General features: G+C 37.4%; 1 protein-coding gene and 1 pseudogene across 1 annotated transcript; both read right to left on the reverse strand.

The window, feature by feature from the left end:
* Nucleotides 1–973: 973 nt before the first annotated feature.
* Nucleotides 974–1,912, reverse strand: LOC100771050 (annotated as a pseudogene).
* An 11,776-nt stretch (nt 1,913–13,688) lies between these two features.
* Nucleotides 13,689–14,618, reverse strand: LOC113838427 (vomeronasal type-1 receptor 4-like; the record flags this gene model as incomplete). The annotated part of the gene is made up of 1 exon (XM_027434123.1): nt 13,689–14,618. A coding segment is annotated over exon 1 (921 nt), but the record flags the coding sequence as incomplete, so codon positions are not given.
* Nucleotides 14,619–16,991: the final 2,373 nt, after the last annotated feature.

Here is a 16,991-nt window from a genome sequence, read left to right on the forward strand (position 1 = left end):
TCTAACTCTTGGTTACCCCCCTGAACCCTCCACCCTCTGCTTGAGTGAGTATACCAGAGAGGACAGACCATGCAGAGTTGCAGACACTGAAGTCTTGGTCAACTTAAAACACCGGTGGAAAAGGAGAGATAGAGAGACCTCTCCTGCTCCCACTGGAAGAAGAAAGAGAAGATAACATAATAAGAATACACTCAGCAACAGAAAAACCAATATGACACCAACAGAATCCAGGAAATCCACAGCAGCAAGAGCTGAAAAGCCCAACATAAAGGAAGAAGAAGAGACACCTTAAAAACTACTTTATGAAGGTGACAGAGACACACAAAGGGTAATCAAGAAAATCCCTTAAAAAATAGAAGAAAAAAAGAGAAAGAAATGCATCTCTTAAATAATCTGAACAAATCAAAGCAAAAATAATCAACCAAGTCTGGATGTAGATGGGGGAGGCTACAATGATACTGATAACCATTTTTTTCCTGGAACAACTGAAATCAACGTATCTAGAAAATTATCAGAGAAGAACAATTCTTTTTCAGGCACAACATAGAGGATTTCTCATGAGTTATGGGCCACCAAAAGCACAAGTTCATGGTGAGACTTGATTTATTTTGTGTTAATTAGAGTGCAGTATCAACAAGCTGTCTTTGTAGCTGCACTAAAGCAGCAAAGAATACTTGACAGGGTAAAAACACAAAATTCCAATCTATTGGCAGAAATTTCTTGGTTATTTTGGTTATCATCTGAGCAAATTAAAAAATGATCTGAAAGTTAAAGACCTCAGTTGGCCAAAACAACATGATCAGATCATGTATGCTGCTAATTCAACCATCTGACAAAACTCCCATCCTCATTTTGGCCAGTCTTAGGAATACAAGATGCTAAATCCTTAATTTCTTTATTGATTGTTTATAGTGATATTTGAGTAAAAATTGAGAGACAAGAAAAACTTATAGTTGGCATAGTAACAATAAAATTAGGAATAAAATTGTTGTCTTAACCATTCCAATTTGAATATGGACAAAATTGACTGATGTCTCATAAAAACATAAGGTCCAAAACAGGGAAAACAAAGAGACATGAGGCGAGAGATATACTCAACCCACCAATTGTGATTATACAAAAAAGCAATATAGCCTCTCAAGATGGTAGAGACAGTATAAAAAGCCAGAAAGGTAGACACCAGCACCAGGATGTTTTGGGTGGCTTTGGACTCACGGGAGGATCTACTGGACCCTTGAGTACTACGGATGTGTTGAACACTCTGCTTGTGTCTGTACAGGGTGACAATCATTGAGGTGCTTGACCAGGTAATGAGCACAGCATAAAAGAATTCAGGGCCCATCACCAATGCTGAATAGAGTGAGTCTATGATTTCATCCCGTCCCATAGAAGAGCAATATCCCAAATCTCGAATACTTGTCATGTTTTCACTATTCATTTTGATAACTGTGTAGATTGAGAAAATGAAATGAATCAACATGTAGAAGACCCAGAGTAGGTACAAGGAGAGGCTAATGTATTTTGTAGTGTTGACTTTATGATTCTTCCAACATGACTTCCTGGAACTGATGGTCATTGCCTGGAAGACACTCAAAAGACAGGTGCTGCCAATAGACACACTTCGAGAAAGTCCTTGAATGTACAATAGGAACTCACATATAAAATCATTCAAGAAATGTTTAAATCCCCAAACTGCCAATGTTTGAGGCACTCCTGCAGAGAGAATGATCAAGGCATTGGCTACCATTAGGTGCATGAGAATCAAGTCTGTGGAATTTAATGCATGTTTTCTACAGTAAAGGACTAGATAGTACAAAATTAAAGATGAATTTCCCAGAATTCCAGCTATGGTTTTTGATAAGAAAATAAATCTGATTGCCAGATTCCAGATGTTCATTCTTTAATTCAGCATGATTTCCTTAAGAAAATGGCCTCACTGTTTCTCAGGTCAAATGAATGATGGTAACAAATGATGGTAGCCAGTGGTGAAAAGAGATGCCACTAATTCATGAAGCTCAGAGATGCTTCATGGGATTCCATCTAAAACAACAAAACAAACAACCCAGAAGAAAGAGAGGGGGAAAGAAAATTCTTTTTTTTAAGGGCTCTCATCCAAAATGGTTATTTTCACAGTGTACCTTTGGGATACTTTAAAGCTCAGCTAATGAAGAATTGACCTCCGAGGAAGCTCTATTCAGTGTTTTATGACTTGATTAAAAATAAACAAAGCAAATAGAGTTATTATAGATGAGAACAAATTGTTTCCATACAGAGGAAGTCATGCTTGCTGAAGAAAATAAAAACGCTGGAACATCAGCCTTGGAAGGTAAGCAAGTGCTGTGAGCTGTGCTGTCTTTTAAACTCAGAATTTCAACGTCATACTAGAACACTTAAAAATACATTATCTCCAAATTTTGACAAAAATTATTTCCCATTGTTTTTACTTTGTACTTTCTCAATTCTTAACAATGCAAATGTTGATGGAAGGATGGCCATCAAGTTTCCTAGAAAAGTCAACACTCAGGATGAAGGGATGCTGGCAATTGTGAAAAAAGCAATGTGACAGGCAAATTAAGACAATCATAATGTAAGCCTTTCATTGGGAAATATTTGCAAGCCACGGCATTAAAGAAGTCAACTTCAAGAACATTCTAAAATCTTAAATGAAGTTATACATTTTCCAAACACAATATTTTTAATGATTATATTAAAGTAATTTTTAATATGAATCTCACCTAAAATCAAAAGATATTGAGAATTGTATGATACCAAAAAATAAATAGTGTTATGATATGGTAAAAGTTGTTCATCTTTCTCAGCTGGATCTGTCCTTGGTTTAACCTGAAATTGACTATTCCTTTTCTGTAAATAAAAACATGTCTTGAACATGGACTAACAGTTGCAATTATAATTAATGATATAAAATACACCCCACACTGTTTTTTCTCATTATCTTACTTTCAGAGGAGTTGCTTTCAAGTGTTTTCATACCCATAAACATTTTATGAACATTTCAAATAATTTTACATGTTAGTGATTGGGAAGACAATAATACATTTCAAAATTAATATGTACCAAGTAAACTTAAAATGTACTGGACACATGGAAACCATGCTGTAATCTCTTAAAAATTACCAATATGTTTATTCCCTAAAATAGGCCACATAGGTCTGATTTTGATAAATTAGTAAAAAGGAATTATTGAGAATCTGACTGTATTGTTTTTGCTGTATCCATTGAATTCCAATATATGCTCTATCACTTAAATCCATCTAAGGTAAAGGGTTATGATTTTTTTCATTAGATAAAAATGAAGTGTTGGGCTAATAGGGTAAGAGAACAAAAGATGAGAAACAAGAGAGAGAACACAAAATAAGGAATGTATTGCTTTATTTTTTGATGAATGAAGCTACTGTCTGTACATTACACTCATGTAATCACTGTTTGACACGATGATCCGGACAAATACCATCAAATGTTTGTGAATGCTGAGGCTGAAAGTGATGTGAGGTCACTGAAAAGCCCTCTTAACTGTATCACAAACATGTTCTCTATAGTTTTGCTGCTCCATCTGACAATCATACATGTATAGAATATGACAACTACTAGGATGCACACACTTTTGATAAATGGAAAAACACAGTGTCCTTGTAAACTTTGTTTGTAGATGGTTTCTTTGATTTCTTTCTGTTTTGTTTTGTTTTCAGACATGGACTCCCAATATAGTTCTGACACACACTATGTAGAACATGCTGGCATGTAACTTACAGAAATCCTCCTGCCTCAATCACCTGAGTGTTGGGACTAAAGACATACATGAGGATAAGAAACATTTTGGGAATTTTGAAGTTCCCCATGTGATTATCATGGATGTAGGCTATGACACTGATCAGGATACGCACTGTCTAACATGGAGCAAGTCAAAATCCAATTATCAGTGGAAGGTTTTTAAAGTTCTACTTACCTGGAGTTGTACTTAGTGGGGCGCTAGGCACATTCTCAGGAATATGATGGCAGTGAGCCAATCCTGTCACATCTGTGAGGATGGAAAGAATTACTTACATTATTGATAAAAATATCTATACAAATGAGGTGGAGGAACAGTCCTGAACCTTCACGCACGAGGCACTGTGGTCCATTAGTAACAATGACAAACAGTGGGAAGGCATGGAATCAACATATATTTAAAATGTAAATATGAGTAAACTATGGCAGATAACTCAAGACACATTTGGACCTGGATGTCATTGCCTGAAACTCATACTGGAAATCATCCCCTCAATGTTATTTACCCAATTTCAAAAGTTAAGTTTCAGACAGTCATTATACCAGGTGTCACACTATACAGGCACGGTAACTGCCTCTGTAGCTCATAAAGCTACTGTTACATAAAAATATAACACTCTGAAATGAGACTCACATGTTGCACATTTTCATGTTGTGTGCTTCTTATATTACTATTCTAATTATTACTATGTCTGAGAGGCAGGGTAAATTCACCTATAATAATAATACATGCAAAGGTAATCAAACTTGTACATCAGGTGAGGTAAGAAGAGTTATCAAATTGACTCATTACTGCAATGCTTAGCATGTTCACGTTTTGACTCTGTTACCCTGGTGGTACCCATAGTCATGCTCAGTTGGGGAATTGAATTATAAAAAGAATCAACAGAGACTATTACAAAGTTAGGAAATTTTCTGTCTTCCTAGTCATGTCTTAACTACATAATAATTCTTGTGCCTTAGCTCTCTGTTTTTACAGATCTATTTCTACCATAGATTCACCTTGTCAAACGTAAGCACTAACAAAATCCTCTTCATTGCTGGCTCTGAAGCACACGCTTCAATAGAACACACTCACCTGGATTCTTACCTCTGCAGTGTGGTGGGCTCAGTGTACAGACTCTGACCCCATAATAGCAAGCACTGTGGGAGAGGAAGGCAGCTCAAGCTGAGATAAAAGTTTGAGAGTCTGTGACCTCACCTCCCTCCAGAGTGACCTTTTTTATGTCACTTGCACTGGCACTGACAGTGTGCCTTTGGGAGACAAAATCATTTGTGGAACTTTTCCAGATGCTAATTAAATTGACAGTTAATAGCTTCTCATGAATACCTCTATTGGCACAAGGTGTTTTGAAGAAGATATAAGTTTTCAGAATGTTTGGAGTGTGTATATGTCTCCAGTGGAAAGTGCAAAAAAGTTTAGGATGAGATTCAAGACAAATTTGCAGAAGTGTCTATGTCTCATTCGATGCAGGCAACTCTGACTTTTTCTCACACAAATAATTTTAGTTCCTTTCAAAGGATTCAGAAAATTTGATACTTAATGTCTCTTTGAGTATTTCATGCATGCCTATGTCTCTTAGTCAAGTATTCCCTCCGTTATCCCACTTGCAAATTCTTCTTTACCCCCACGGCTATTCCTCCAAATTTCATTTATTTCTAAAAAACAAAACAACAACAAAAATAGATGGAGTTTAATCATTTATGCTAAGATGTTCATATAACTCAGGCATCTATGATAGCATAGGAAGCATCTCAAAGTTCAAATGCTTAAAGAAATCTGACACATAATCTTCCAGGAGTCATCTGTGATCAAAAAGCTCTTTATCTAGGACTGGTATCTACAGATAACCTCCAATATTCTGGAACCAAGGCTTGCTCCATTATTTGCAGGGTTTTTTTTGCACATAGACATAAAAAGTGATTTCACGTCTTCTATCTGTACAAAAACTCTTTTCTTAGGATTATTTAACAACCGAAATTTTCCAACACTATTTTTGGATCTACTTCATGATGATGCTTGAATTTTGGGAGAAAGATGTCCCATTTTTATTTGTGTCCCCAAGAGTCTTTTTTATTCTCAATATTTTGAATCATTGTGGAACTTTATAGTAATTATTATAGTCTGCAAAGAGGAGTTTCTCTGATGAGAGTTGAGCAACCCGCTGTATAAAGATAAGAACCTACACACAAATTACATACCATGCACACTTATTAGCTTAATACTTTTAAGTACCTAAAGAGGATCTGGGTACTGGCACACTATATATTCTTGAAGGTGATATTGGTCCAGGTATGGGTTCCATCATGGAAGTTGGCCTTAAATTTAAATGTAAATTTTTTTTAAATTTTTTTCCCATGATGTTAATTACACAATTGTGCCAAGATTGTTGTTATAGTTCACATCTGGGTAAGATTTATGATTACATCCAGCAATATGACAATGATTCACTAGGGATGTAGCTTCTGGGTGACCACTAGGTATTTATCCAGTGTCTATGAATCAGGTCTATGGCATTTCAAAAGTAGATTCTTACCTTATACAAACAATAGATCCATAACGATTTTCTTGAAAATCTTACACTTATTTCTTAACATTCAAATATCTAATCTGTCAATTTGCCAGTACTCAGTAGAAGACCAAAGCCAGTCAAATCTGAGAAGACCATCTTAATGAGGATGGAGTCAAAGAAAAAGCATGATATCACAATTAACAAGGAGATAATAAGAATATTTAGTAAAATATAATTCAACAAATTTTGTAATGTTGGCGTGATATTATTCTGAGAAGCCTGAAAATGTGTACGCTGTGGTGAAACAAACTTGTCAACGCTCTTTCTTTTGATTTTTGAAATTTAAATATAATCATATCATTTCTCTCATTCTCTTTAGTCCCTCCTACACTTCCAATGTACACCACACAGTTTTTCTCATTTCAATGTCATTTGTTTCTTTGATTTTTACAGACATGCAAACACACATGCACCCACCCACATACACACACACAGACACACAGACACACAGACACACAGACACACACACACACACACACACACACACACACACACACACACATTTCTAAGTATATGAATACAACTTGTTTAGTCTATACAGTATACTTGTATGTTTAAGACTTAAATCCTGGTCACTTGGTGCTAGATTACCTATTGGGAGGCTTTGCCTTGGGGAAGACTATAAATCGAAATATTAGCATTCTTTGTTTGTAGTGCTTTGGCTATGATTGAGGATTCATGGAATCCATTCTCTCCATTTTAGCATGTCTATCCATATCATCCTTGTTCAGGTCTGCTTTTGGAAGCCATATTGATGATGCCCAGTTCGTGGGTATAGCCACTCTGACATTTCTAGCAGACCCAATCTCATAGTATATTTTATGATCCCCTGGCTTTTGAAATCTTTTCAAGCTCTCTTTTACTATAAACCCTAAGCCTTAGGTACACTTGTTTTATATATAGATGTGCTGGATTATATTGGCCCAACAGACTTAATTGCTTATGGATAATTGCTGTGTTGAATTTTACTGTAACGGTCTTCATGTGTTGCTAGCCATAGTTCTTTGATGAAGAGCGAGACCTATACTATACTATACTATACTATACTATACTATACTATACTATACTATACATATATGGATAGACATTTATGGTATGAAGTCTACTTATTCTCATTTAGTAAAGTGCAAATAGTAGATTCTCACCTAAGATCCATGACCTAAATAGATCCGAGTTCCATCCCCAGCCATACTTCCCTCCATAAAGCAGAAACAACTCCAAATTCTTTTCACAAAATCATTACTAGCCTAAAACCAAAACCACACAAACATGCAACAAAAACGTTTTACATATATTCCATGCATTTCAACTTCTAATTAGGACAAAGATGTTGCTCGTAATAAATTGATTCAAACTGAGAATACCATTAAATGAATAAAGCCAGTCATGGGTAACCCAGTTACAGACATGATGTGGAGGCACATATCTTAAACCCAAGCATCTACTAGGCAAGGCAGGGAGATCTTTGAGGTCAAGGCCTTGTGATCCCTTTGCTCATCACTCCTCCCTCTATACAATTGGATTCCAGCTGCTCCCTTCAGTGCTTAGCTGTGAATCTTTGCTTGCAATATTGGAAAGGCTACCATAAATGCACTTCCCCTATACTGTGATTGATGACTACCTTAAAAGCCATCATAAAGCCTTTACCTAGTAGCTGATGGAAGCAGAAGTGGAGAGTCACAGTTAAATTTCTTTAGGATGGTCAATTTTTCCCAAGAAATTATTTTTTATTAGTTCAAATTAGAAACAAGCCTGCTTCACATGTCAGTTCCTTCTACCTCTACCTCTCCTCCTCCCCCACCCCTTACATGCCCTCCCACCCCATCTCCCCTCTGCTCCCCAGGGAGTGTAAGGCCCTCCATGGGGGATCCCCCATTCTGTCATATCATCCTGGGCAGGGCCTAGGCCCTTCCCCATGTGTCCAGGCTGAGAGAGCATCCCTCCACGTGGAATGGGCTCCCAACGTCCTTTCCTACGCCAAGGATAAATACTGATCTGCTACCAGAGGCAACATAGAGTGCCGAGGCCTCCTCATTGACATCCACATTTAGGGGTCTGGATCAGTCCCAGACATCTGAAGCTCAGGACATTGATTTATTCTCTCCTGAGCCCAAAAGGTGATAGAAATTGTAAGCCATCCATGCTCTATGAGTGACTTATCCATAAACCTTAATGAGGAAACCTACATCTTAATTGCGTCTACATAGACCTTATGGAACATTCTCTATACTTTTTCCCCACATAAGTCCTGTCCATCCCGCACCACCTCCTTGTGTGAAAATCCATTTCAGGCTGTTTTCCACATCATTACATTATTTTCTTCCATCTCTGATAGGTTTACTTCACCAGAATGGCCTGAGATATTACATCACCAAATATCAGCAATGTATGTACCAATTCTACAGTACAGCACAAACTAAACCTTCCTTCAAGAGTATAGAATAACAGGCTGAATATGTTTTCTGAACACTCCTATTCATCTCAAATAAACCCTTATTGCATGTCAATTTCTCTCTTGTTTCATGATGTACTTTCCTCTTCAGACAAGTAAAATGCATTTGCATAATCTCCATTTTTGTTCAAGAATCTGTACTTGCAATATGTAGAATATTCCACACATTTTTTTCTGAAGATGTTTGTATCATTATGATAAGCACTGACATTTTGATAGTGTGCTATGGTTATTTATCAGTGCTGTGTATTCCTATGTGTAGTGTGGATTTGAAGAGAAATGCAAAATGGAACTTAGTTTAAGATTTATTTATCAGCATGCACAAATTATTTAATAATTTAATTATTTGACATGACAAAGTCTACTCAAAAGCACTAGTTTGTGTTATATTGAAAGATTGGCATGGCAGTTTGACTGCCAGCCTTCTTATATATTAAAATTTATTGATGAGTGTGAAATTTGTGAGGATGACTATTGATAATTCTGTGATGTTTTCTGAGAAGTCAAGTACAAGTACTTCTTCACACCAGATCAGGCACTGATGACACACCATAGAAAGGATTCTAACTATGGTTAGTGTAGTGACCAAATGGCCTTAACTGGGATACTTATAAAAGTATGGGTGAGAGGTAATATTGTTACATTTTATATGGTCACATAAAAATACAGATATATTCATCCCGAGAGTAGACATCAGTTTTTGAGGTAAGTAATATTTCCACCTGTGCATAGTTTCAATCTAGTGGATTTTCAGGGGTGAGAGTGAGGTGTTATTTCTAGAATATGGATAATTATATATACTAGAAATTGCAACCAGCACATACAAATAACCATTCAAAAAGTTATGGTAACTCCTGGGAGTTGACCTTTCTCATTATCTGCTCACTTTGACAAAACTACACTAAGATAGTCAGACATCTCCCAGAAACTGCTTACTGCTTCTAGATACTTAGGGAGGGTTTTATGCATTCAGTGATTTCCAAGATTCCTGAGTGATTCAAGATTTGTGAGTTTCCTGATCCTTATGAGACTCCCTCCTTGACAGAAAAGGCAATTTTTCAATACACAATAAGTAGCAGCTCAAAATGTACAAATAAGCGAAGATGTGTGTCATATCCAAGAATTTAGTAATGAGTTATATATTCTAGCATTTGACGATCCTTTGTTTACATCATGAAGCCCATTCTTGTTTACAAGGAGTGAAACTTTTGTATCTAGTGTTTTAGGGTTTCGTATGTGTAGATTGAAGTTTTATCCTGCAAGTCCCACACAGCCCTTTACACCCATATAAACACACGGGTCTTAGTTGATGGCTTAGGCTTCTTACTGGCTGGCTCTCTCTTAATTATTAACACACGTCTGTTAAACTTTGTATCTCAACATGGTCTTGACTTACCTGAGAATGCCCAGGCATCCTACCTTCCTGGTAGCTACATGGGATCGCCTTGACTCATCCTCCTACCTTTCTCTATCACTGTTTTAATTTCCTGTCTTGCTAAATACTGCTTTCAACTGACTAGAACATATGTATTCTTCAACCATTAAGAGACACATATATTCAGAGCATTCATTTCTGTCTAAATGAAAAGGAAGGGTTTAACTTCAACATAGCAAAATTATATATAATAAAACAGTTATCAAGAAAGAACCTTATTTAACAATATTTAGTACATTTACATTAGGCAAAATTGAAAGAAAAATTTCTGTCATCTATCCTATCTTTGTAAGTTTACAGTTTAAATGTAGCTTATCTTTTATCATAACTAAGAGAAACCATAATCTAACTATCCATCTTCAACCCCCTTAAAGACCGGCGAAGAGTAATATATAAACCCAGTATTGACAGAGACACTTGCTGACTGTACAAGTTTCTCTGTAATGTTGGGGCATCCTCTTCAGCATATAAGCCCAGAATGTCTGGAAGACATTTTAATGAAGCAGGAACCTTGAGGCAGAATCCTGTCCCTTGGCAATTTCAGCAGTCACTTTTCATTGGAACCTGCTTGTCCATTTTGGACAGCATGCTGCCAAAAAGTACAGATAAGAGCAGTTTCTTGCTCAAATGGCTATTTCTGCCATGTCGAAGGCAAACTACACAATGAGTTTCATTGATTTCCATCTTCCTCTCTGATGTAATTGGTGTTGGCAGGAACAGTTATGTCTCATTGTCATGAAAAACCCTAATAAACCATTTTACATGCCATAGTCTATAGTTCTTTGAAAACTTTGAAGACGAGCTATCCATTTGCAATGTATCTGTATATCTAGAAAACCCAAATAACGTAAGTTTTGACTATTATAGGTAATGATCTATAATCTGTATTTAATTATACATTATATTTAAAAAGAGCTGTATAAACACAATATCTAAACAAGAGGACAAATACACATATAACAAAATTAACCTTAAATTTTGATCAATAAGCCTAAATCCATACTAATGCAAAGTATTTGTTTCTATATCAAATTCCTTTTTCCTTTAGAAAGAGATTGACTGTGATCATTAACCATTTATAAAGAACCCCGTTTAAATCAAGGCAAACATTTATAAACAATATTTTGGAATTTGGTTGTAGTTCTCTGCAAATTGCTTCCTGCTGTTTGGGGGTGCTGTCAATCCCAAGGAGATCCTAAAAAAACCAGAATCCTGGTGAAATCCTGGCTATAGTGGTCTGTGAGGCTGCATTGTCTCAGCTGTTTTGGATGTTGGATCACCTGGGCCACTGCTTCAAGGGTGTTGCTTGATCAAACCGTATTTGTTTGGAAGAAATCCCCATTTTTTAATCTTCCATGGAAACAAAAGCAGAATGCATTTTCCAAAGTAACATGTCCTTAGACTTAAACTTTGATGTCAAGCCATTTTCAAAATAAATAGATTGGACTAATCCAGCAGCATTTATAATCAATACTATCTTCTAAAGTCTGTAAGATTCTGCACACAGGGATGACAGTGGCAACTTCCTGTAAATAGCAAGCTCTGAAGAAGCAGCCTCAGCTAGTGCTCATTTCAATGACATTGTCCTTGTACTTCCATGTACAGTGTGTGTGTGTGTGTGTGTGTGTGTGTGTGTGTGTGTGTGTGTGTGTGTGTGTGTGTTGAAACAGGGTTTTGCTGTATAGTAGATTCTGGCTTAAGGTTCCTTCTTTTTCTCAGGCTATACTATAGGTGACTGAGAACCCTTCACATTTCTAAATTGTGAAAGGATGGGTTTCTATCAACTTATATTATTCACTGCAATCTCAACTTGTATAATGTTGGATTCTAGAGAAGCTAAATTTCTTTCCTCCCATGCACATTGATGGAGAACCACAGGCATGAATCAAAACCATTATTCATTTTGACTGATTTTAGTATGAAATGAAATATGTCAATCCTCTTTAATTTTTTTTTGTTCTGGGACAGGTAGAGCAGTTTTGATGTGACCACTATCTCCTGAGGCACAAGTTCATTGCCAGGAACTATTTCAGTTTTCCTTGCAGTCAGAATGTATAAAGCAGAGGTGTCTGTTAAATCCCCAACCTTCCAAAAACCCTGGCAGAATGCAATGCACAGGAAAGCATTTTTTTTTGGTTTTTCAAGACTGGGTTACTCTGTGTAACTTTGGAGCATGTAGACCAGGCTGACCTTGAACTTACAGAGATCCACCTGCCTCTGCCTCCCAAGTGCTGGGATTAAAGGCATGTGCCACCACTGTCCAGACCAGCAAAGCATTTTTATTGACAGATTCGTCTGGTTTCTTTGAACATTGGGTGGTGGAACAAAGATTCTCAAACCTTCAAGTGGAAGAGTACAATCAGCCATAAACAAGAAGGACAGTGTAGAAAGACTGCTGATTCAGCATGCTGACAAAACTCCCATACTCATTTCAGCTAATCTTAAAAAGACAAGCTACTGCCTACTTATCATTCTGTATTAAACTTTGTCAGGGTGATGAGTGAATATGCAATCTGATACTAAGCAAAACAATCATCTCCTTTCTTTTTTCTCTATTTTTAATTTTAATTAGAAACAAGATTATTTTACATGTCAATCCTAGTTCCCTCTCCCTCCCCGCCTCCCCTGCCCCCCACTTACAACCTACCTATCCCATGCCATTTCTGCTCCCCAGAGAGTGTGAGGCCTTCCATGGGGGGTATTCAGAGTCTGTCATAGCCTTTGGAATACGGCCTAGGCCCTCCCCCGTGTGTCTAGGCTGAGTCCATTCCTATGTGAGGGATAAGTACTGATCTACTACAAGAGGCCCCATAGATTTCTGAAGCCTCCTCACTGACACCCACATTCATGGAGTCTAGATCATTTCTATGCTGGTTTCCCAGTGATCAGTCTTGGGGGGGGCAAGAGCTTCCCGTTGTTCAGGTCGGCTATTTCTGTGGGTTTCACCAGCCTGGTATGGACCCCTTTGCTCATCACTCCTTCTTCTCTGCAACTGGATTCCAGTTCAGTTCATTGTGTAGCTGTGGGTGTCTGCTTCTATTTCCATCAGCTGCTGGATGAAGGCTCTAGGATGGCATGTAAGTCAGTCATCAGTCTCATTATTAGGGGAGGGCACTTAAGGTAGCCTCTCTAATGTTGTTTAGATGGTTAGTTGGTGTCATCCTTGTAGATCTCTGGACATTTCCCTACAGCCTAATTTCTCTTTAAACCTATACTGGCTCCCTCTTTGATGGTTTCTCTTATTTTGCTGTCATCTATTCTTCCCCCTACACAACCTTCCTGCTCCCTTATGTCCTCCTCACCCCTCCTTTTCTCCCCTTCTCATTGTCCTATCTTCCTCTCCCCTCCCCCATGCTCCCAATTTGTTCAGGAGATCTTGTCCCTTTCCCTTTCTCCAGGAGACCATGTATGTCTCTATTAGAGTCCATTCTTAAAATGAAATTAAATTATTTTTATTCCTTATGAAGCTCAAACAGTGCCTGGACATAATAGAGTAATGATTCATAAGAACAAAGGGTCCAATTAATGGAAAACACAGAGAGGTAAGGCGATTGATGTTTACCAGCCACCAATTTTGACTATTTAAAAGAGAAATGTAGCCTCTTAAGATGGAGGAGAGAGTATAAAAAGCCAAAAATGTAGACACTAGGATAAGAATGTACTGGGTGACTCTAGATTCAAGGGAGTTTCTGATGGAACCCTGAGTGCTACGGATATGTTGAACCTTCTGCCTGTGTCTGTACAGAATGAAAACCATGAATCCACTGGACCAGGTCATGAGCACAGAAAAGAAGACTTCTGGCAACACCACAAACACTGCATACAGTGAAACGCCGATTTGATCCCACCCTGCAGTAAAACAATATCCAAAATCTCGTTCTCTTGTCACATTTTTGCTATTCCTTTTGGCAAGTGTGTATGCCAAATAAATGAAATTTAGGAACAAGTACAGGATCCAAATGAGCAAAATGTGAGGATTGATGTACTTCTCAAACTTGACTTTATGACGCTTCCAACAGGACTTCCTGGGACTGATGGTCAAGGCCTGAAAGACACTCAAGAGGCAGGTGGTTCCAATGGACACACTCCTACCCAATCCTTGAATGTACAAAAGGAGCTTGCATCCAAAATCATTCAAGAAATGCTTAAATCCCCAAACAGCCATTGTTTGGGGCACTCCAGTAGAGAGAATGATCAAGACATTGGCTGACATTATGTTCATTAGCATCACATCTGTGGGCTTTAATGTGTTTTCTCTGCAGCACAGGACTAGATAGTAGAAAATTAGAGACAGATTTCCCAGAATTCCAGTTACTGTTTTTGACAAGAAAATAATTCTCGTTGCCAGAATCCAGAAGTCCATTCTGTGACTTGGTACAATTTCTTATACAGTTTAGACCAACTACTCTTCTGGCAGAATAAATACTGACAAATATTTGAAGCCTGAAATGGAGGAAGAAGCTGTTATTTCATGGGGCTCCTGGGAGACTGAAATAAAAGGTATTTTTAGCTCAGGTGTTCAAGGCCAGCACTGACCACTTAAAAAGTCATCATCTTCAAATTTTGACAGTAGTTAATTTCTATGTATCATACTGTGAGAATGTGCAACATGTTAGAATATACATAATGACAGAAGAGACATCAAGTTTCAGAGAAAATGAATGATTCAGAATCATGTGACATTAATCCATGAAATACAATTGAATGTGACATCCTATACAAATAAATACAATGCAAGACTTCCAGAACATTTCAGTCTTGGTATTAAAGAATACAACTTCAATAATAGTCACAACAATAAAATATGTAAATATTTTAATTATATCTCATCTAAAAAGAACAGATATGCTAGGAGAAATTTATAATTCCCCTAATGAAATACCTTTTCATCTTGTGACATGCAAATGGTCCTTCAGGTTGCCTCACATGGAGCAATCTTTGGTTTAACTTGAAATGTACTCTCCCTTATCAAATCCCTCCATGAAAAGTACCTTAGAAAGTATCCAACCTGGTTGTAGAAACTGGCACTCCAAATGCCCCAACTAATTGCATGTTTCCAGCTTCTTTTAAACTGATTGGTTTCTTTACTCCAGCCAACCAGGACAATCTTGTTCTGATATGTTTGAATTTACAAGCTGTCTGTAAAATGAATTTGAGGGTGTACTGTGAGAAATATTTCTCTCCATGTAGTAACCAAGTCCACTTAAAATAGACTTGCAAATTTCAACTTTCCACATGCTGGGTCTACTTTGGGTCTTTACCCTGCAATAGTCTTATATAAGGAAAATTTATTAAAAGCACAAAATCCATTAGAATGCTGACTTAAGTGGCAACTTATATGATGTGAAGACACAACTTTATGAAAATCATACCACATAAACACTCACATGGGTGCACACTCATAAAAGTGCTGTTACAGGAAAGGGTATATCTAGTATGATGAAATCTCACAGACTGAAAAACTGCATAAAATGATGTAAAATATGCCAGCAGCAATGGAAAGGACAATATCTGATGAATGGTGCCTACTAAAGAAATGTTTGGAGTCTATATTTAAACTTTGTCTGGGAAAATCATGTAATACCCCTTAGTCTTAGAGTTAAAATGATAGGGAAAAGGCAGTGGGTTATACAATCAATGAGAGCAGAGGAGACAGACTAAAGTCTCAACACACCATACACTATTCCTGCAGGAGGAAGTGTATGAAACCCTTATAAGTTGGGTGAGATCCCATTGAAAACGTGGGAAGAAGCAGCTGTGAATCAATACCACACTGAATCATGCAGCCCCAGGAAAGGTATCATTGCTCTACACAATCATCAGCCATGCCATGCCAGCTAACTAATCAAGAACTGGAACAAAATTGCTGTGAATCTTGGGATCTGAAGACTTTAAAACAACATGGGAGCATGAGCTGAGACCTTCGGGACTTCCAGATGCTAGCAGTCTCCCTTTCTCCATTCTCTGGCACTAGAGGATACACTAAAGAATGGCTACAAAAGAAAATAGACAGCATTTTTATTAAGTAAAGTAAAATAGGCTCATCAAGAAGATGAGTGAAGATTCTGTCTCAATGTGTTTTCATTATTTGGGGGTTTTAGATAGAGGTGTTCATTAGGGATGGATGTATTTTTGTTCAGAAAACTAGAATGGGGATGATAAGGAGCTGGACTAGGACAAGGGATATGGGGAGAGGAAGGATTGAGTTTAATACCCAACGTATTAAACATGAAAACCCTCAAAGAATCCAGATATTTTCAGCTAGTTAAAAACAAATGAATATAAAAATGGATCAAAACATGAAAGAAAAATGACGAAAATACCAGAATTGATCTTATTTGTTGATACCAACAACCTTGTAGCCTGGTTTGAAAGTGACTGTCACAAAAAAGGAGAATAAAACTGGGGGCACCTGCTTAGTTAAAACCAATATAAACCTCCATGCCAATAACTCAAATCTGGAGAACAACTTCTGTCTTGGTTCTGCTTTCTGTTGCTGTGAAGACACACCATGAACACAGCACCTGCTATAAAGGAAAACCTCAATCCATTGTCTTATGGTGAGGAACATGGTAACAGGCAGGCAATTATAGTGCTAGAAAGAAAGCTGAATTCTACTTCTGGATCACTGGGCAAAAGCAAATGAATTGACCATAACACTAGGAATAGCTGGACCGTGTGAGACATACATAAAACATCACCTCAAGAGTTACACACACCTCAAAGAAGGCCATACCTCTTTATG

Source organism: Cricetulus griseus, unplaced genomic scaffold (assembly GCF_003668045.3).
Source record: "Cricetulus griseus strain 17A/GY unplaced genomic scaffold, alternate assembly CriGri-PICRH-1.0 unplaced_scaffold_11, whole genome shotgun sequence".
In the NCBI taxonomy this organism is placed as follows: Eukaryota; Metazoa; Chordata; class Mammalia; order Rodentia; family Cricetidae; genus Cricetulus; species Cricetulus griseus.